Source organism: Artemia franciscana, chromosome 10 (assembly GCF_032884065.1).
Source record: "Artemia franciscana chromosome 10, ASM3288406v1, whole genome shotgun sequence".
Lineage (NCBI taxonomy): Eukaryota > Metazoa > Arthropoda > Branchiopoda > Anostraca > Artemiidae > Artemia > Artemia franciscana.
In genome coordinates, this window is record NC_088872.1 from 30128669 (window position 1) to 30151923 (window position 23255).

Here is a 23255-nt window from a genome sequence, read left to right on the forward strand (position 1 = left end):
TTACTCTTGATCCGGTTGATATTTAAAACAAGAGATCTGAGTTACGAGGTCCTTCTAAATATGAAGTTTCATGAAGATCCGATCACTCCTTCGTAAGTTAAAAATACGTCATTTTTTCTTATTTTTCAGAATTAGCCGCCCCCCCCCCCCCCAATAGAGCAGATCCGCTCCAATTATGTAAGTCACGTATGTAAGACTTCTGCTCTTATTTTTCCAACCAAGTTTCATCCCGATCCCTCCACTCTAAGTGTTTTCCAAGTTTTAGGTTTCCCCCTCCCAATTCCCCCCCCCCCAATGTCACCAGATCCGGTCGGGTTTAAAATAAGAGCTCTGAGACACGATATCCTTCTAAATATCAAATTTCATTGAGATCCGATCACCCGCTCGTAAGTTAAAAATACCTCATTTTTTCTAATTTTTCAGAATTACCCCCCCCCCCCCAACTACTCCAAAGAGAGCGGATCCGTTCCGGTTATGTCAATCATGTATCTAGGACTTGTGCTTATTTTTCCCACCAAGTTTCATCCCGGTCCCTCCACTCTACGTTTTTTCCAAGTTTTAGGTTTCCCCCTCCCAACTCCCCCCCCCCCCCAATGTCACCAGATCTGGTCGGGATTTAAAATAAGAGCTCTAAGACACCATATCCTTCTAAATATCAAATTTCACTGAGATCCGATCACCCGTTCGTACGTTAAAAATACTTCATTTTTTTAATTTTTCAGAATTACCCCCCCCCCCAACCACCCCAAAGAGAGTGGATCCGTTCCGGTTATGTCAATCATGTATCTAAGACTTGTGCTTATTTTTCCCACAAAGTTTCATCCTGATCCCTCCACTCTAAGTATTTTCCAAGATTTTAGGTTTCCCCCTCCCAAATCCCCCCCAATGTCACCAGGTTCGGTCGGGATTTAAAATAACAGCTTTGAGACACGATATCCTTCCAAACACCAAATTTCATTAAGATCTGATCAACCGTTCGTAAGTTAAAAATACTTCCGAATTTCTATTCTATTTCTTCCGAATTAACTAGCCCCCCACCCCCCCCCCCCCCAGATGGTCAAATTGGGAAAACGACTATTTCTAATTTAAGCTGGTCCCATCCCTGATATGCCTGCCAAATTTCATCGTCCTAGCTTACCTGGAAGTGCCTAAAGTAGCAAAACCGGGACCGACAGACAGACCGACAGAATTGGCGATTGCTATATGCCACTTGGTTAATTCCAAGTGCCATAAAAAACGATTTAACACACGGGGTAAATGGAAAAATTCATCACCGAAGGAAGTCATATAAAAACCCTGAAATAAAAGTCTCGAAATGCCAAAACCAGGTTCTAAATTAACCTAATGCAGGGCAAATGCAAGTTCGGTGTAGATTAGTATAAACATAATTGTATAAGTAATAACTCAGATAAGCAAAATTCAAAATCTTAGATAACACACTAAAACCTTCAAATTTAAAAGTTGATATGATAAATCTAAAATGAGAGGAATTCAAAAACTAAATTTACTTCCAAAAGGTGCCTTACTTAGAGTTTCAGTAAACCCATTCACGATACTTAAGTTGGATCCAGTATCTGGCCTCAAACGCGACTTCCTAATGCATAATTTAAAGATAAATATTTGTATAAGGCTATTTTTACTAACTAAGGAACAAAGGATTGTAAAAATTTTTTCGTTTGCTATAGTTTTCATACTATTTATTTATTGTTCTTTTATTGTATGCCATTTTCTTTTCTAGCAAGCTAATACCAAAAAGCGATGCTAGATGGCATATGATATCCTTCATTATTTTCATTTTACCATTTTAGAAAATAAAAAACTATGCTTTTTCAATTCAAGTGTCAATATTCCTAATTTTGACGGAAAAAGTTTATTGACGCTTCAATTCCCGTCAAAAGCCCAGAAATTGTACTTGTAAAAGAATTTACAACTTTTGGATCTAAGCATTATAAATAAGATCAATACCACGCCCACTCTATAGTTCTTAACAGCGCTTATCCTGTGATAGCTCTTATCCCGTCTTTAGTTCTTAAATGCTTTGTAAATAGAGTATCCTGCGATGAATTTTTTATTGACGAAAAAAAAAAGACTGATTCCTTGACATTCCAAAGATGGAAAAATAAGCAAAAATTTACTACTAAACTAAGTACGATTGGAATCTTACCTTCAACTTTCAAGTTGTTCAAATCCACTTCAATTAGTTTTTCACACCCGAGAATCGCGGACTGGGCAGAGAAATCAATACACCTGCAGGCTTTGCTTGTTTTGATTTTCTTTTTCAGCGTAAAACATCTGTCAGGCTCACTCCATTCAGACACACTAAATAGAAGAGCTAATTAACTGGTTTTCTAAGGACCTTAACAACGCAACAAGAGTAGCTTAACATCTTTCTTTTAGGAAAGGTAAATTTGAGCTTTATAAACCTTTCACAATATTTAGTTTAGTCTAGATACAAGACTTGAGGGAAAAGGGCAATATATGTAACATAGGTATGTTAAATTTTCAACTAGTCTCAGAAATTGAAATAGCGAAAGCCCTTTATTTGGTCTCTTTCCACGCTCCATTCCAGACTTCTCTGGATCCGGGATGGAGCGTGGAAAGAGACCAAATAAAAGTTATAAGAGGGTAATTAACCAGAAAAAAATAGATGAGATGAAAATAAAAATAAGAGATATAGACTGGAGTGACCTGTTAAATATTGAAAACCTAAATCAGTCAATGACTTTATTTTATAGTAAGTTTAACCAAATATTTGACCGAGTATGTCCTTTGGTATTAAGAAAAGTCAGGATTTACCTCGTAAGCCATGGGTTACTCAAAGCTTGTTAATTAGTATAAAAGAAAAAAATAGATTATATAAGGTGAAGATGCAGTATCCAAATGAAATTAATACTGAAAAATTTTAAAAAAAACATAAAATCGGTTAACTTTTGTTCTCAGAGAGGGAGAAGCAAAATATTATCAAAAGAAATTTCGTGAACGCGATTCATCGCGGAAAACATGGAAAATAATAAATGAAAGAATAAGTAATGTCAAAACAAGAAATATTCCATCCCATATTACAACTAATGAAGGAGTGAAGGAGTCTCATCCGGAATAACGGATGAGAGAGTAATGGCAGAAGCATTTGCTAACAATTTTAGGAAAATGGGACGCGATCTGGTGGATCAAATTTCTGCTGGGACACATAATCATAGAAAATATATTCCAAATAAATTAGATAAGACTATTTTTATGTACCCTATCCAGTTCTTGGAATTTCAAAAAGCTGTTACTACTTTGAAAAACGGATTTTCGATAGGATGTGACGGTATGTCAACTTCTCTGTTTAAAGAATTAGCTGAAGTACTTAAAGAAAGAAAAAGAATTAGCCGCTTTTATTTATTTTTTCTTGCATGAAGAATGGTTTTTTCCAGTTTGTCTAAAAGTAGCTAAGGTTTTACCTTTGTTTTAAAAAGGCGATAAAGATAATCCAAATAATTACAGTCCTATTGCTATTTTATCACCTGTTTCTAAAGTTTTTGAAAAAATAATAAAGAGTAGATTTATTTCATTTCTGGTAAAGAATAATTTTTCTTTCTCCCAATCAGTTTGGTTTCTTGCGTGGTAGGTCAACAGAGTAAGCAGTAGCCGCTTTACATAATTTCTTATCCGATGCTATGGATGATAGTTACTTGGCGGCAACTATATTTTTTGACATTTAAAAAGCTTTTAATACAATAGAACATGCAATTCTTTTTAATAAATTGGAAATTGTAGGAATTCATGGAATAGCTCTTGAGTTAGTGAGATCTTGTTTATTAGAAAGAAGTTTTACAGTCAAAGTTGGTGAGGAATCATCTCATATTTTTCCTTTAGAAAATATAGGGGTTCCACAAGGGTTTGTATTGGGGCCGTTACTTTTTTTTATATACATAAATGACCTTCCAAAATACATGCCTTCGGACGATGAATTACCAATATTGTTTGCAGACGACACAGCAATTAGTCTGAAGGCTGGCAACGAAACTGTTGCTTTTAATGTAAATTCTTGGTTTCATGCGAATCGACTAATACCTAACCTAGAGAAGACGGAATTTGTGGTTTTTGGGAGAATTTTGAGAGCAGTGAAGCGTGTGTCATTGAAAACTATTAGTATTGGAACTTGCTGAGTGGATGTATTTAGACATTTAGGTATCTACATTGACTCAACTCTGTCTTTCAAGGCGCATATTAATAAACTCGAGGCAACAGTGTCCATCTCGGCTGTTTGCATAGTGTAAAGTTCCTGTTTCCATACCAAATAAAGAGAAAATTATATTTTTCATTAGTGGAATACTATTTTCAATATTGCCTGACCGTTTGGATGTTGACATTCCATTCACATTTACGAAGACTCCAAATCGTCCAAAACAAGGCAATAAGAATCCTGGATCCTTTTTTTAACACACCCTAGGAAGACAAAAGAATTATCTGAAACTAAAACATCATTTTTATTTTTGATTTTCTTCATTTACAACGAATTTTTCACCTTAATATGGGCATATGGTTTTTAGAAATCCAACGTAGTGATAATTTTTTCAATATAATGAAACTCTTGGTTGAAAATAAACATAGCCATTTATCAAGAGCAAGGAATAAGTTTATTTTTCCCATTATTAAAAATGAGAGATCAAGACTAAGTTTAATATGTCAACTTCCTGAGATTGCCAATAAATATAAAATACTTGATTCAATAAGTGAGTCACCATCACTCTATACATATAAAAAGAAATTGAAAGAGATAGTTCTTTCTGCCTATAGTAGTGGGGACTGAATGTAAAGTGATTTATTTATAAATTAGTTTAGAAGTCCCATCCGTGTCTACGAGTCGATTTTTTTTCGCTTCTTCTCTCTCTCTCTTTCTCTCTCTCACTTTCTCTCTTTTTATGTACTCCGTGTGAGTTATTGAGGTGTAATTCCTTTTTCTTTTTTCTCTCTCTATTGTTAAAGGAGACAAAAAAAGTTGCCTCCCTGTCTCCTTTGTATAAGTTTATGTATATCGTTTCTTGTTTAATGAAGTGAAGTCACAAAGCCAAGTCCCAACATCACCTCAGTGGATAGCATGAAAAAAAAATTAGATCTACGTAGCATGGGTGAGGTGTTGCGGCAATTTTTGTTCGTCTTCACTGAGTAAAGTGTTGCTAGAGCAACACTTTGGTTTTGTTTCCTCGCTTTGATTAAACGCTGAAGTTGTTAATCTGTAAGGATCTTAAAATAAATACTAGGTACACCAACTCGCAAAAGTTGTAAGCCTCTCATCGCTGAAGATGATTGCAGCCTAACAGCCGATTATTCCCCTACATGTCTTGCCACTGGAACCATATGAAAACAAAGAAAGAAAATAAAAAATGAAAAGAGAAAAATTTAACTGGAACCAAATTGGTCTTACCATTAAATGCACCGGAAACAAATAATAGGCACACAAACTAGCAAAAGTTGCAAACCCCTCATCGCTGAAGATGATTACTACTTACAAGCCCCGTACATGTCTTACCACTGGAACCAAATTGTTCTTACCATCAAATACACCGGAAACAAATAATAGGTACACTAGCTAGCAAAATTTGCGAACCCCTCACTGCAAAAAATGATTATGAGCTAACAGCCAACTGTTGCTTAAAACTCCCCTATATGGCCCAAACTTGGAATCGGCCTATTTTTGGTTTCAGTGTATACCTTACTACTGAAGTTGTCAAACCCTTTAAACTTCCAAGCTGATATATCTCATGAAGGAATTTTTCTACCAAAAAATGGATGACATATACTTTGATCAGCTCATCAAGAGCTATCGACTGCCGTCAAAAAAAATCTATCTGTCTTAGTTCAAAAGTTCACTTTTTTGCCGTAGGCCAATTTTCTAACGTCATCACTTAGAAAGGAGCGAAGGATGAACTCTAATTTCTTTAGCAATGAGACAACTTTTAAAGTTTAAGAGGCACATTTGATACCATTTCTTTACTACAATCCCAAGTGCGAAAAACCGAATGATAAACTCAGCTGAAATCAGGAACAAAAATGGGTAGAAACAATAGATTGTTGGTCCCAGGCAAAAGTTCTACGAAGCTTTCCTAAATGCAAAGTCATATTCATCAATCCGGCCGAAGGTCCACACTTTCCGTAAAAACCGCACAGGTTTGACCCTTACCACTTTCTAGGAATAAGCTGAAATATATATATATATATATATATATATATATATATATATATAAACAAGACAAAACCTAAGTGTTGCTATCGCAACACAATAAGAAATTATTCATGTGGACAAAGAAATGGCAAACATGAATGTCTCTCTAGTGTCTGAAGAAACGCGGCAAGCTGGATAACAAAATGATTAGCGTGGTCAACGAATAATTCCCACTTGAATTCAGAGAAAAACGGTCTTTTACTAATTATCATTTTTCTAAGGAACTTGGAACTAAATGCAAAGTCATATTCATCAATCCGGCCGAAGGTCCACACTTTCCGTAAAAACCGCAGAGGTTAGACCCTTACCACTTTCTAGGAATAAGCTGAAATATATATATATAAACAAGACAAAACCTAAGTGTTGCTATCGCAACACAATAAGAAATTATTCATGTGGACAAAGAAATGGCAAACATAAATGTCTCTCTAGTGTCTGAAGAAACGCGGCAAGCTGGATAACAAAACGATTAGCGTGGTCAACGAATAATTCCCACTTGAATTCAGAGAAAAACGGTCTTTTACTAATTAACATTTTTCTAAGGAACTTGGAACCGGTTTTAATGGTATAATTACAAATTTTACCTCTGCAAAATACAAGAAACCTACAAATAGAAAAAATGTATGTGCATGTTCTTCAAACTGAACACTAGATTAAAGTTTGTATTTTCAAAATCATCCAAAAGATTCAACTATTAAACTTTAGAAATAATGTATGTGTTTCCTTTTTTTCAAGTTGCAATTATCTACATTGCAATAGGATATGATTGCAATATGAATCCAAAAACTATTAGGATCTTAAACTTAAATCAAATTCTTTTTTACAAAGAAATTTTTACAAAACACAAAAGAAATTTGCTTTTTTTTGGGGGGGGGGGGCAAACCTAGCCCCCCACCCCCGGATATGGTTTCGCACTAAATTATAAAATTAGTTTGATTCCTTCTTTTTCAGAAAATTAGTCATCACATAAAAGTTCAACTTTAACCTTAAAGAAGAAAACAAACACCATTCTTAGCAAATTCATAATCCAAGTTTAAACTATGATAATTACAGAAATTAAAGGTATATGATTAATATACGTTTTTTCTAAACAAGGCCAATAGATAATCAAAATAATTAGAAAGGCCAAAACTCACGAAACGCTATCAGGATCTGCAGCCAAAAGAAAGGCTTTTCCATCGCGGCCAATTTTTTCAAGCATCTTGGCTGAGATCAAATGACAATCAGTGAGATGTCGTATCTCGCAAAGGTTTAATTTGCCATTTGAGACACCAGACAACGCTATTTCCTTTAATGCAGTGTAGCTACATTTCGCAACGACCCTATTTTGGCCTTAAAGAAAAAAAGCTCTTGTTCAAAATGAAAATATTAACTTCAAAAAACATTGGAGTGACCTTTTTTTTTTTATAGATCTGCCAATGTATTAGAAACCTCAATTCTTTTACAAGTCTCTAATAGTCATACCGTTTTTAGATTCAAATTTGACAGAATAAAACGTACTGCTAAGAAGCAAGCAAGCAAATCCAGAACATTTACACCCAACCTAAACTTAGGAGGAGCACAGGGATTCCTTGAAAAGTGCTTTTAAGTGAAAACTTTTTACATCTAATGTATTTCTCCAAAATTTTGGACAGAAGTTAATAGTCGCAAGGTAATCCAATGCTATTCTTTCTGTGTCAAGAATTCGACAATAAAAGCCCTGAATTAAGACATTTTCATCTTCTTCTTTTTTTAGAACAAAAATGGAAAAACTGTTACTTTCACTATTTTTCAGTATTTTCGAGAAAAAGTTAGTTGTGGAATTTTTAAAGAATAAAAAATCTTCTTAAATTTTCATTAATTTTCTTGCAAAATGTCGTAAAATTTACTGTAGCCATTTGAACTATATTTTGTAATATGTGTTTTGATCGTATTTAGTCTATGTTTGTAATTATACACGATTGTAACCACTTAACTTATTTTTATTTACGAGCTAAATACAACTACAACAAGAGCTAAGGGCTCATATGGCACTTGTGGCGAGGTCAGAAGAGCCAAGAACTCATATGGCATGAGCTCTAGCAAAATTCTAAGAATCAGTAGATTGATTTAGAAGGAAAATCAGAGGCTTAATGCCAATCGGGATTTAAAATAAGAGCTTTGAGACACATGGTCCTTCTAAATGTTAAAATTCATCAAGATTTGATCACCCACACTCACCAAACTCACCAAACTCACCAAAGCACTGGACCCCTCCCCCTAACTCCCCCAAAGCGAGCGGATCCAGTCCGGTCACGTCAATCACGTATCTAAGACATTTTCTTATTCTGCCCACCAAGTTTCATCCCGATCTCTCCACTCTAAAAGTTTTCCAAGATTTCCGACTTCCCCTCCAACCACCCCCAATGTCACCAGATTTGTTCGGGATTTAAAAGAAGAGCTCTGAGACATGAGTGAGTTCCTTCTAAATATCAAATTTCATTAAGATCCGGTCAACCGCTCGTAAATTAAAAATATTTCATTTTTTTTCTAATTTTTCCGAATTAACCCTCCCCCAAACTCCCCCAAAGAGAGCAGATTCAGTCCGGTTATGTCAATCACGTATCTAAGCTTTTGCTTATTCTTCCCATCAAGTTTCATCCCGATCTCTCAACTCTAAGCGTTTTCCAAGATTTCCCGTTCCCCCCCCCCAACTCTCCCAATATCACCGGATACGGTCAGGATTTTAAATAAGTCATCCCTGAGTCACGACGTCCTTCTAAATATCAAATTTCATTAAGATCCGATCACCCAATCGTAAGTTAAAAATACCTCATTTTTCAATTTTTCCTCTCCTTCCAGCCCCCCAGATGGTCGAATCGGGGGAACGACTATTTCTAATTTAATCTGGTCTGGTCCCTGATACGCCTGCCAAATTCCATCGTCATAGCTTATCTGGAAGCGCCTAAACTGGCAAAACCTGGACAGATAGACCGACAGAGTTTGCGATCGCTTTATGTCACTTGGTAAATACCAAGTGCCATAAAAACGGTATGCCTGGTTGAGAGTCTAGCTCGTATTGCAAAACTACCGTAATACTACTACAGCAAGTCTCATCACTCAAGCATAATTTAAGTTAAAAAAATCTATATATTCATATTTAAAAAAAACAGAACATTCCTTAGTTATCACTTAATTTTTACGTTGTTTCCTGCTGGGTAGGTATATTTCGTTAGCCAACAGAGCTTTCTAGCAGTGGTGTTATTAGGACTCCCCGGAGATCTTTTAAAAGTTAGTACGAATAAACTTGACTTAAACGTATTACGGGGAGAACAGCAATAGATCAGGACATTATTTTCCGAATTACATACGCAGGTAATTCCAAAGCATCAAAAGCGCTTACCCGTAATCATAACAGCAACTTTTATTTCAGGAATAACAACTATTTGATAAACAGGTCCACCTACATCAATCAAATATGGATTCGAGGATGTTTCTGTTATTGCGTATAATCCGAGACTAGTCCCAATCACTGTTGCCTGAAAACGAAAAAAAGGAAAACAAATCAGTACAGACTAATAAAAAAAAAATTGATTTCAGTTGCCCTAATCTTCTTTTTCGTTGGTTTTTCTGTAAATACGAAATACCATCTTTCTCTGTGACTTATGAGTAAAAAGCAAAGGACGCATTTTTTTCGCTATTTTAATATCATTTTAAGAACTGATTTAAAGATTTTCAATCACTAAATCTAATCATTAAGGATCCTTTACTGAGTCTATATGATCCCTAAATGACCATGAATCGAACGAGGAGAAACAAGTTTATATATGCCAAACGACGATCATGTGAGTAGGCAGAAGCCCAACAACCCTATTAACAGCTCCCTAATTATTTAGATTTATAATTTGCTGCGTGACTGATTCAACCAGGCGTAACCAACCACCTTTAAGATATTTACCTACTGAAACCCATATTTGTTATTTTAGGAGCAAAAATAAAAAACAAAATAACAAATTTTATCCAAAAAACTTGGATCACAGGAGTTGAAAGGGGAGATACTATTTTAATTTTATTTGCCTAAAAGGACATAAATGATTTACAATTAGGCGATAAAGCCTTATTTCCGTTTTTTAAGCTGGCGCTTGAGACACGATGAGGATAAAGCTGTATCAAAAACTGGTTAATCCTTTTTTCTGACCTTCGTGACTGGGTATTAAGATGACATGGAAAAAAAGGCGTCAAGAATAGTGAATTGCGGTCACAGGGACGCTACTTAGGACACTTCCATCAGGCCGATGGAAAACCCCTGAATAACATTGATTTATGAGTTAAATTTGTGCCTACAGTGTTTTGATTTCGGACGTCTGTATTACACAGTTGGGCTCAGATTGGTAATCAGCCACCTGGGAAACATTTGAATGTTAATCTAAGAAGTGTGTAAGGTATAAAAAAGAAAAGATAACATCAGTCAGTCGAAATTAAGGAATAGGCGAGGAGGGGTCCAGGGGGAGGGGTCGTTTTGGGCAAGTCAATCATACAAATTGAAAATCCTTGTATGACTCTGGTTTAAACTCGATCTAGCAAGTCCAGCTTTCAATTCAAATGTATCTATGCACTGTTTTTGAGCTATTTGTACATTTAGGAGCCCTTACTTTAGAGACTGCACTTAATACCACCATTGGAGGCAAATTTTTGAGTCCATTCATAGACATAATTAAAATGGCTATTTTGGTGCTTTGATCTGATGTCATATGGGGTTGCAAGGGCAGGTAGGGGTACACGGGTGGCAGGTTGTCTTTGATCGGTTCTGTCCTCAAAAGGGCATAGCAAAACAGAATTTGAAACAATCCCTTCCCAACTTTCTATAACTATCCTTCATATAAGATGACCCAAGGAAGAAAAATCAACAATAATGCATGGAAAAAAGTTCGCTCTTGACTTAGTATAAACTTTGATATTGATTATGATACATTTTGTATTAGAAAACGAAGTAAAATGCGATTTAATTGAACTTAATAATTTTTATAGATTCGCAAAAAAAATGTTTACCGTGACTGAACCTCAAGGGAGATACCTAAGAAGTTAATAAAGCACGAAATTTAACAAAATGGAGATGAATAATAACAATAATACGTAGAATAAGAACTCATTACAGCATAAAACCACGTCAAGCGAACCATTATAGCCAAATTATTGGCAATAATTACCTCAAGAGTCACCACTCCTCAAGAGAGTTAAGGCCCTGCGATAGGTAGGCTTGAACTAGTCCTCAGCGTTATCGGGCGTGACTTTATCCCCTTCATTACTTGGAATCTAGAGTCTAGAAAATTAAACTTTACTTACCTCTCCTATACTGACAGCACAATGAATTTCAATTTTGTTTGAATTAAGGGTCATAAGCGTCCTACAACAATTTGATAAAGCTTTTTTCCTATCTTCTAAACTGGCGCTCGAAACACGATGGAGGTTGCAAGCGTATTGAAAGCCAGTAATCCACCTTTTCTTCTCTTCGTGACTCGATGTCAAAAAGTAGAGCGTATGACTTGGGAAACAACTTGTTAATGATTTTGTCTCAATCTGAAAGGTTGAAAAAATAATGTTAATAAACAATGTTAACAAATCGTAGTGCAATCAAAAGCTATTTTTGAAACATGTAGGCTAATAGTTGTGTTTTCTTTTAAACTTGCTCAAATTGCAAGTTTTCAGCATCGTAATTGTGAGCATTGACTTCAAGAACACCAAGGATATGAATTTTTGAGGAGCTCAAACTGTAGAATCTGAACTTTTCAGTTTTGCCTTAGACTTGTATAATGCATTTTTTTTTTTTTTTTTTTTTTTTGACAATATTCGTTAATTTGAAAAGTTAATAGTGGGGGCAAGGGCTCCGGGACCCACATTGAGTGAGTACTTCAACTATTCTTCTATAGAAACTGTGGTAACAACTGAAATCCGTTGACGAGATGGATAGGGTACAAGACGCGCTTCGTTTTTGAGCACTTATATTAAAACCAATAGCAAGCTTTTCGGTCGAAAGGTATAAAGACAAGCCATATCATAGACATATAAGGTTTTTTTTATCGGAGGAGTGGTCGTATAAACTTCGGTTGGAAATCATAAGTTTTAGTGTCCTTGTTAAGTGTGAAAAGGGACAAAAGGGCAAACAGTCCCCCCATCATACCTTTTTCCCCCAAATGCACCAAATCAAAATCTTGAGATGGCCATTTTGTTAAAAATAGCTCAAAGGTCAAATATCTATGCCTCCAAGGTTGACAGACATTACCCCAGTCTCCGGGCAAGGGCTATAGGTTATGCAATTTGCCCATTGTTAGTATATAAGGATTTTTATGAGGGTATATTTGATCCTGAGGCTTCAAAGGGCTTTCAGGTAAAAATTTTAGGGAAATGTTAAGACGGATGCCACACACAATCACAATGTCCTTCCACAAAACACTATGTGTTTGCTGGTTGTGAAAAGGGAGCATCAGTAATATGTAAAGAACGACTGAGGGTAATAAGTTCAAAATTTCAATGTATGCTGAGGAGATATTGAAGAGATTTTAAGGTAACCAGCCCCCTCCCCCCTCACGCTCTTTTTAGGTACCTCTTCTGCTCAACAACTGATCGAAATTTTGCAATCATCATTTTTCTGAAACTAGTCAAAAAGTCTAATAGCTATACATTCAGGAACACCACGTCCCCATCGCATGTGGTTAGGATTAAAAACTATGCAATTTACCTATTGTTTCCATGCAGGATTTATCACTAATAAAAGAGGAAATATTTGATTATGAGTGTATCCGAAAATGCTTAGAGCATTAAGGTGAAACCTTGGAGAATCTTCAGGCATGTGTTATATTAAATCAAAAGGCGCTAAGTATACCCAGTTTATCAAAAAGGAGGATCTGCAATATTTTGAGAACGGCCAATGGTATTGAGCTGAAACTTTCAGGGCATGTTGGGGAAGGGATATCGAAAAATGGTTGGAGGGCCGCCAACCCCCTTCCATGCTTTTCTAGTTGCAATCCCTCCAAGAATATTTGATCAAAATTTGAAATAGACATCGTATTCAAAATAGTCAAAAGCCAAAATGACATGATGAAATAAATCCCCACAGCTTTACAGAGGGATGCTGAACACAATAAAACAAATTGTGTGCTTCTGATTGTCAGAAGGACGTACCATCAATATCTAAGGAACGACAGAGGGTATTAAGTTGAAAATTTAGAGGATGTTGAAGAGCAATCGGAGCGTAACCAATCCTCCTTGCCCTTTTTAGATGCTCCCTTCCCTCATCACTGATCAAATTTTGAGAAAAAAGATTTTGTGACAAATATTCAAAAGGTCTAACAACTCTGTCTCTGGGGATGCAGTGCCCCCCCCCCACCACAGGCTCAGGGGTAAGGATTGTAAATTATGCGATTTATCCATTGTTTCATGCAGGATTTATCATTCAGAAAAAGAAGGAATTTTTTATTCTAGGTGTGTTCAAAAAGGCTAAGGCCATTATGGTGAAACTTCGAGAATGTTGAGGGGCATGTCAAACTAAATCTAAAGATACTATATGCATCCTGTTTACCAAAAAGGTGTATCCATAATATCACAAATATAGCTGATAGTATTAAGTTTAAACTTTCAGAGAACGTTGAGGAGGATGTTAAGAAGTGGTCAGAGGGAACCAGTCCCCCTCCTATTCCCTTTTTAGCTACCCCCCCCCCCCTTATAAAGATCTGATCAAAATTTTGGAATAGCCATCTTGTTCAAATAGTCGATTAAGTGAAATAACTATATTTACGGGGATGACTTAACCCCCAGAGCCCCTGGGGAAGTGTTATATGAGTTGCTCATGGTTTATATAAAAGGATGGTTATTGCGGAGAAGTGGCAAGATTGATTTTGAGTCTCCAAAAAGGCTAAGTTTACTTAAGGTAAATTCCTAGAAAATGTTGAGGGGAATGTCAAACAAAATCAAAGCACACTATTACGGGGGGTTTTCGAAAGGACACAAACGCAATATCTAAGGAACGGCTAAGAGTGTTAAGTTGAAATTTTAAAGGCATGTTGAAAAAGAACAAAGGACAGCCATCCCTCCCATCTTGTCCTTTCATATTCTCTTTTTAACATTGATAAAGATCTTAAAATGCACTTGATATTGAAAAAAATAATTGCTGTTAAAATGGGTAATGTTGAAAAAGTTGAAACTTAGGCGATTAAAAAATGATCAGAAATTAATTTAAAAAAAAAAATTTCGGAGAAGATTTTTTCAAAGAATACTGAAGAGCCATATTAAATTTAAGACTAGCAGAAATTAATTCCTACAATAATTTAAACTCAAAATGACAAGAAATTGTTATCAAACAATAAATAAAACCTAAAACGAACAGAAATGAAAGAAACTATCATAGCAGACAAAGATACAAAAGGTATTAATATAAATGAATATATAAATCTTAGAACGAGTCAACTTAATCTATCAAAATTAAAACGAACAAAAATTACTACAAACAAGAGTTTGGTTACTAATTCCTTCCCTAACTGCGAAAGTCTAACACCTACTGCGTCATTTACACTTTACTGAAAACGAATTATATTACAAATAATTTAATTTATACTAACAAAATTGAACAAAAAATTAAAAATTACGGTGAAATAAAATCTTGAACTGTTGAGCTTTCATCAATTAATATCATTATATATCAAATGTTCAGTTTAATTTACATTAGTTCTTTCCAAGGACTTTTCAAGACACACATAGTTTTCAGTAAAATGCAAATGACGTAGAAGGCTTTGGATTTTTATAGATAGGGAAGGGACAGCAGCCAATCTCCTGTTTGTAGTAATTATTGTTCGTTTTAAATTTGATTCAAATATTCAATTTAAGTTTTGCTCATTTTAAGACTAATTTCTGTTTCTTTTGGGTTTCATTTATTCTTTAGTAGTAATTTCTGGTCATTTTGAGTTTAAATTGTTAGAGGAATTAAATTTCTGCTTGTCTTGAGATTAATATGGCTCAACTAATCTTAGAACATTTCTTTTTCGGAACGGTTTTTAATTAACACATTGAAAGATTCATATAAGAGCCCGAGTCGAAATAAGCTACAACAAGTCTATATTTATGAACCTCTGGCTGGGTAATGAGGCGAGGTCTTCGATGCTACACTTTGGATTCAACAGTTAAATAGACCAAAAACTATACAGACAAAGGGATCCACCAATACAAACTGTAGTGGAAACTAAAAGGTTTTGTTTTGAAGGTAAGTCACATAATGAGCTTTACTCAAGTATGTCGCTCATTTAGGACTATTTGAACAGGATTTTTATGCTTTATAAATGGGATTAGGCAAGCACTGAGCACATTTGCAGATATTTATTTTCAGGACAGGACATATTACGATGGAGGAAAGGGGGAGGGGCAGTGGAAACCAGTTACAATTTACGTACATCAGAGCGTCTAGCTCAAAATCATCAAGCATACTCATAAATACTATAGAGCAAACAGAAGCTACACAGTTAAATTACGTATTCAATTAAAGTACACTATACAATTAATAATGTCACGAGTTTATAATATAATTAAAGGACAGACAAACAATTATGATATTTTACAGATAATGCGAAAATTATGGCCAGTTGAAATCCTCTGTGGAATTCTAACATTCTAAAAGTAGTTTCATTGCTCTCTTTTAATAAAGGCCTAAATGATAAATTTAAACAGAAACTATTAAAGAAAACATGAAAATTGACAACTTTACATACCTTGAAAACAAAGGGAAGGTCAGATTCAGCGCAATAGGACACCTCAGCCAGTTCGACAGCTGGTACAACGTATATACGATGCGACTCGGAGCTTAAGTCCAAGCATGTCACTGGCTTCAAACCTTCAGAGGGTTCTTGATCGTACATGCAAAGCTTTTGGCCCTCAAATCTCAAATACTTTTCCTCCCATCTACTCCTTCCCAGCCTGAAATATGAAAGTTTTTTTTTGTCCTAAATTCGTTTGCCATGTCACAAAGAAAAGAAGAAGACAAAAGAAAAAGAAAACGAAGAAATAACTGAGTCCCACATAAGCAAAGTTGGCTAAGTTCCCATAAAACTTTTATTTTTAGACATGATCCTTATCTGTGCATGCCCATAAGAAAACTTTAAGGTCGACACGTCAAAATTAGAACAAAAATAAAATTTATTGGCCAACAGTTACAAAGTAATTTCGTAGACGTGGATTGGACAAAGTATGTAACCCAATGTGAACATCTTTCCCTCGCCAGATATCTGGTATAGAACAAATAAGACGAATAAAGCATATCTATGGTTATACTTTTTGGTCGTTTGTTTTTATACGTTCACTGATTAGGCATCTAAGCCCCTCAAATGTTAATCATGCATGCGTCTATGGTCCTAATTGGTTGTAACTTGACCTTAAATAGGCTAATAGAAAAAACAGTACTGTAAATTGTTTTGTAACCAGCCGACTAATACTTGCGTTTATTTTATAATGGGTGTATGACTTCCATTCAGTTAAAAAAAGAACACCTCTGGAGCCAAGGCATCATGAAGAGTGGCATCGTCAAAATATGTTTTTCCATAAGAGACAATAATTTCAAAATAAAGTTTAAATCACCAAACTGGAAACCCTGTTCGGAAAATAGGCCAATAAGACAGCAGAAAATAAAAATCATCCAAAAAACATTGTAAGACAAAACAGCTCTAGAAAGGGAAATAAATCCCAAGGATTGACAACCCTTCTTTCCAGTCAAGTACCACTAAATTGATTATGAAAATGGGGCCTATTTCGGCACTCCTTGAGTTAGAAGTTAAGGTCATTAAGCACAAAACCATCAGCGTTCTAAAGGGGGTTCCAACTGCTATAGAAGATCGAAAAGTTGCAACATCAAATCTTTTCCTGACAAATACAATAGAAGAGGGATATCTAAAAAAAAATCCTTCCTCTAGAGTACCTGAATGGACAAGACCTTGATAACTCGTAGGTTTTTCTGTAACTACCCCGTAAGGTACTAAGGAGTGAGGTTAGATATTCTCAGGTAAAACCAACACTCGAAAGTACCTGTGGGGGGAGTAAGAAATCTTTCTATTGGTGATATTGAACAGCAGAAGGAGTACTTCGAAAAAGCCTTTCATACAGGCACACAAAAACGCTGGCTCCTTTTCGTCAAACCAACGTTTCAGAGTACCTGAACAAATGGCATTCTGGTTAGACAAGCTGTGGTTTCATTAATTGTTACCCTTTACAGACATTGAACAACCGTGTTACTTTCTGAGTTCCTAGTAGTGCTAAAGGGCGAGTGGGTATTCATCTTTTCAAAGACCATTATTCATTTCAAAGATCATTTACCCTTCAAGTTAGAAACATTTTACGTATTATTATCAAAACTTTGATCAATTTAAATCTCTTCTCCAAAAATAAAATTGCCGAGGTTCTCGGACCAGGATTGTGATCTTGACATTGCTCTTATATAACAGCAATTTATTCCCTGTGAGTCGATAAGGTGCGAATATAGAAACAAGAGAAAACGAATCTCCATTTTATAAATAATACAATTAGATCGCTGCTTGTATATCCTGTAATGGAATATTTCTCTACTTTTAAGGGAAACCAGCATCAGAACTTTCTATAGAAAGTTATAATAGAATATAATAGAACTTTCTATTATTAGAACTTTCTATTATATGCATCCTCTGCGCTAGCTTGATCAAGGCAACAACAAAAACAAGAAAACCTAGGTTAATAAAAACCTTTGGAAGCAACTCACTTTGGAACTTTAATCCAGCCTTCCACATTTCCAGCAGTTCCTGTTCGCATTGATGAATCAGAAGTCAATACATCTGAAGCAGTTGAGCTTTCTTCAGCCCTCAGAGAATAAAAATCACAATTTGCAGGTACTTTGACAGCACACTAAAATGTATTTAAATTTTAAAACACAGTATGAAAACTTATATTTCCTTTGCTCATAAGTTTTTGCATCATACCAAGTTTATTGAGTAAAATATATACTTATAATAAAAGATTTTTTAATACCTAAAGCAACTAATTTAAGGAACAATTGAAAGACTAAATATAATTTGGCAGCAAAACAGGTTGCATTTTTAGAAAGCCACGAAAGTTGGACAGACTCCGTAATTCAAATTGACTCCAAATGCGACTAACAAAGCTGACTGTTTCGTATCGCAAAATACTAATTTTAACTACTTCACATGCTCGAGAAGTTAGAGAAATTCTAGCAATGATAGTTATGTCCAAGCTTGACCATTGTCATACGTTCGACAAATTACGGTAATAACACTATTTATATCATAAAAAAGAGAGACGCATTACAATAGCGTAGGGAGAATATAGAAACTTGGACTGTGTTCAAATGAAAAACAATTTATGACTGATCAATTAGAGTGAAATCAGAACTGTTGAAATTAGATTAAGAGATCAGAATGTCAGGTTCCCTTTCTGTAAGCTAAATTTGACAAAGACATAAAGATAAAGTATTGGAAGAAAAAATAGGAAGCTGAGTAGTATCATACTAAAATGATCGTTTTCGCTGGCTAAATTTTATCGGCTGAAATATCCACTTTTCTAGCACAAGTGGGACGCAAAAATCGACGACAAACGCAAATTATTCGCAATTTTTGGTCTTTTACCCAAAGGCACGAAAGATATAAACACTGAAATACGGCATGTTAATCTACAAAATCAAAGTAAGTATTTCTACACTAAGTCTCTGTTGATTCAGCCTACTTCTCTGGTTCATAGACATTCTAGAGTGTATCAAGTTCTTTCTGTCAATTCCAAAAGATTTGGCTCTCAAATAGATATCAAGTACCTTTAATTTCAGATAAATACAGATTGAGAGACAAAATTTCAAGTCATTTGGAAATAACCAGTATAATTTGAAAAGAAAAATATTAAGTATTATTTATTGGGCTTTGATGATGGAGCATAAGAATTTTCTATAATCTGCTTATATTTTTTTGTTTGTTAGCCCATATCGGAGTCATCTTCCTGGTACTGCTTGCCCAACATTACTTTTTTATTTTTGTTCGGCCTTTCATTTTCTAGTTTTGTGCTATATTTATTCTTTTAATTTTTTGGACATGTCATGAGTTAAATTTTATGTTTGTTAAACCCATCATTCGTGAGCTCTGCTCTCTGCTGGGTGTGGAACATTACTCTGTTATTATGTTATATTACGTTGAGTTAGTATGTATATTCATTCATTTTTTTTCTGGGTGCAGTCCTGCACACAGACATTGTCATCAAATATTAATACTTGAACTATTACATAAACACACCGAAAGCTCCAGAACTAAATGTAAGCCGACACCCTCGATGAAAATCAAACCATCAAAATCAAAATCAAAAATAAAACTTATTTTATGGCATAGACCTTGCTTGGATTAAATATAATTACAAACTTTGTAAGCCGCAAGTGTAAATACAGATTGAGTGTAAATTGAGTGTAAATGCAAGTGTAAATACAGATAAATACAGATTGAGAGATAAAATTTCAAGTCATTTGGAAATAACCAGTATAATTTGAAAAGAAAAATATTAAGTATTATTTATTGGGCTTTGATGATGGAGCATAAGAATTTTCCATAATCTGCTTATATTTTTTTGTTTGTTAGCCCATATCGGAGTCATCTTCCTGGTACTGCTGGCCCAACATTACATTTTTATTTTTGCTCGGCCTTTCATTTTCTAGTTTTGTGCTATATTTATTCTTTTAATTTTTTGGACATGTCATGAGTTAAATTTTATGTTTGTTAAACCCATCATTCGTGAGCTCTGCTCTCTGCTGGGTGTGGAACATTACTCTGTTATTATGTTATATTACGTTGAGTTAGTATGTATACTCATTCATTTTTTTTCTGGGTGCAGTCCCGCACACAGACATTGTCATCAAATATTAATACTTGAACTATTACATAATGATTTTGATCGACACCCTCGATCAAAATCAAAATCAAAAATAAAACTTATTTTATGGCATAGACCTTGCTTGGATTAAATATAATTACAAACTTTGTAAGCCGCAAGTGCGTGAGACAGAGTCATATGAGGCCCAAGCTATGCCTAATATACAAGTACTAGAATGCATGTTATCAACTACATTAAATATTTTCTGAAAAACGAAGTAGTTAAATATTTACTAAATAAAACTGGTCATAAAATAGTCTAAATAATGACAAAGAAATGATTTTACCTGAGTGTGTGCAGTAAATTTACATTCTTTGCAGGAATTTACATACTCTCCAATTGGCACAATTTTCCTACACACTTGGCACCTTACAGCTCCTGTATTCATCCTTTGCTCAAACCTAAAAAATTCATAAGTAGGAAATTCAAAAGCATTCCTGATCTGACGATTAATGAGTGCACTGTCAATGCAGAAAATAAAGAACTCTTAAAATATTTTTAATATTTACTTCTAAGTACTTGATTAGCTCCCAGGGGAGGGAATGAGTTCGTCAAACCCCTTCCATAAGCAATGAGCAAAATTAGACAAACAATAAAGCAAATCTATTACCAAGACATACTAAAATATAAAACATTTTATTACGAGTGAGAGGTTAATTGGTCCAAAAATGTTGACGGACAATTTCAAATACATTGCAAAACTACTACTATTAGTACAAACAACTCACAGCAGCGAGAAGCCAAAAGTAGCTCAAAGATGTTCTTCTTCCACCCTAATCAAATAAAAACTCCACGCATTATCCCCCCCCCCCATAATGAAGTTCCAGTTTCTTTGAAACTAAACTCTTTTTTATATTTTGTTTGCACCCTACTCGGGGACGAGCCCATTTTTTGTTTGGCCCCAGAAGGATTTTGGGGAAGCTTTACAAACCCTAATTTTCTTCTAGGGAAATAAAAAACAGGAAAGTCTGAGTATAGTGAAAGTACTCATAGAAGAACTTAAGGAGGAAAACCGAGAAGGGTACGCCTAGACACCCATATCCGGTTCTCCAGAAATGTTTAACTTATTGAAGTTCGCCTGGAATAATAACTTGGCGGCTCATTCGAACCTTGATCAGCCCTATTCTTAACATGTTTTTGAGCTGGACCCAATGCTAATGATTACATACCTTGTTATAAAGATTAGAATTAGATAAAAAGACTGTGATTTAAATCGAAGGCGTAATTCAAAGATCGCAATTCAAAACGCAATGCTTATTACCATACTCACTGGGGACCATAGGAAGATTTCAGGATTTCCCCCAAGTTAGAATGAAATGAACCTCTCTTGGAAGAACTGAAAACTTTCGTCCGAGAATCCGCTTTTTGTGCTTTTTTCCTTGTCCTCTGGTCCCTGCTCCCTTCCCTTCAAGGAATGGGTCTATTAGCAAGTATGTGTAGCTTATTCTCCAATCCTTGTGTACGGTTTGTATTCAGCTGCTTCTCATCGGTTCGTTTGAACCTGCTTTTGTTTGGTCCCAAAGGCACAATTTTGACTGTCTGTCATCCTTTATCCACTAAAAAATGGCCTAGCTATCTAAGCCCTTTTAAATTGTCGTCCTAGAAATTGGGATAATTGTTTGGTATACAATCAGCCAAAGGAGTAGCTAAAACTATCCTTGGACATTTCCGCTGGGAAATATACAACTGTCGTTCGAAGCACCTACGCTTTAGATGCATACTTAATATCTGTCATTACTGTGGCTTTCCAAAATCGCTTAGTTCACAAGCTTATCTTACTGTTCTTCCAAAGTTTTACCAATAGCTGAAAAGAGAAACACCCCTGAGCTTCGATTATTCCTATTATTCAGATTTTTCACTGCACCCGCTATCTTTATTAATAATACCGCCCAGACAAGTGAAGCTACCCACTTGATCGATTTTCTCGGTAATAACATAGTTTCGGTACCTAAGGCTATATCATTGAGTGGTATACCAGACGAGTATCTGGTATACCATACAATGATAGAGCCTTCATTAAAGCTATTCTATCAGCTGAATCCAATGCTTATTCATCATCTATAAAGACATCTATAGAAGTTAGAAGACATCTGAATTAGACGCTTCTCTATTATAATATAAGGGCAAAAATTTGTAAACGGCCATAAACATCGCCCAAAATCACGAAATCATTCAAAATTACACGATGTGAGCAAGTATCCAATTCTGGACTTTGCGAGAGAAATAGAGGAAGGGGGTATGAGCTAGACATAGGGTTATCATATCCATTTTTTAAGGAGAGCTTCCAGCAAAATAAGAAAGAAAGTAAAGTATTAACAAAGAAAAACATTTAACTTAATGGCCCCTTCCAGTATTTCTGAGTCGCATCACTTTCAAAAGTCTGCATCATTAAATATACTACATTCCAAGTTATTGTAACAAGTAAAGCGAAAAGTATCGTTAGAGATCGACTTTTGTCAAACAGCAGCGAGTAATCCGTCTCGCAGCACCCTTGAAGTCCTATAAATTGGGCCTGAAGAACGCTAGGCAGAAAAGGGTTCTTCTTTCTAAAGATTCAACCACTTTTTTATGACATTGACATACTTTAGTCGCCGAAGTTTCCATTAAGATTTTTAAGCGCATCAATCTACTCGATTTCGAGAGTTCCTCGACTCTGCTGAAACAAACAAGGAACGAGAGTTCCTCGACTCTGCTGAACAAATAAGAAACTTACAGAAATGAACTCACTCTTCAGCCTCATCATACACAAGCTTTTTATTTCGTTCTACAACGCATACCTAACATAAGGTTCATAGTCCATCCGCAAATTTCTGGTAGGTTATTTATCTGCAATCCAACGGTTTTAATGCTTTAAAGAAAAGCGACAAATTTCCAATCATTCGACAGTTAAGATTCAGTTTTATCAATCTGTTACGCTATTAGGATTTACTTCTTTTTTAAAACGAAAATGCGTTGAAAACAGGAAAAGCATGTAAAAATAGAAAAACATTCCTGTTTTTTGAGCATTTTTACATCATTCCCTAAGAAAAAGATTAAGTAATATTGTAACTGTGACTCGGTAAATAGATACATCACAAAACTAAAGAATCCAATCATTTAACTATTTTGTGCTTTTGGTACAACTTACACAACTTACAGTGTACGCTTGCCCTGAATTTCTGTATTT

The 23255-nt window shown here is 35.2% G+C and overlaps 1 protein-coding gene across 2 annotated transcripts in view; it reads right to left on the reverse strand.

Moving 5' to 3' along the window:
* LOC136032047 (citron Rho-interacting kinase-like) overlaps positions 1 to 23255 on the reverse strand; it is a 139544-nt gene that overhangs the window by 22874 nt on the left and 93415 nt on the right. For both annotated transcript variants that reach the window (XM_065712149.1, XM_065712150.1), the window contains exons 20-26: positions 20376 to 20490; positions 17931 to 18073; positions 15919 to 16123; positions 11510 to 11743; positions 9570 to 9705; positions 7345 to 7540; positions 2165 to 2319 (exon numbers count right to left, since the gene is read on the reverse strand). In XM_065712149.1, the coding sequence (XP_065568221.1) occupies positions 2165 to 2319; positions 7345 to 7540; positions 9570 to 9705; positions 11510 to 11743; positions 15919 to 16123; positions 17931 to 18073; positions 20376 to 20490 (1184 nt within the window). The remainder of the gene's footprint in view (positions 1 to 2164; positions 2320 to 7344; positions 7541 to 9569; positions 9706 to 11509; positions 11744 to 15918; positions 16124 to 17930; positions 18074 to 20375; positions 20491 to 23255) is intronic.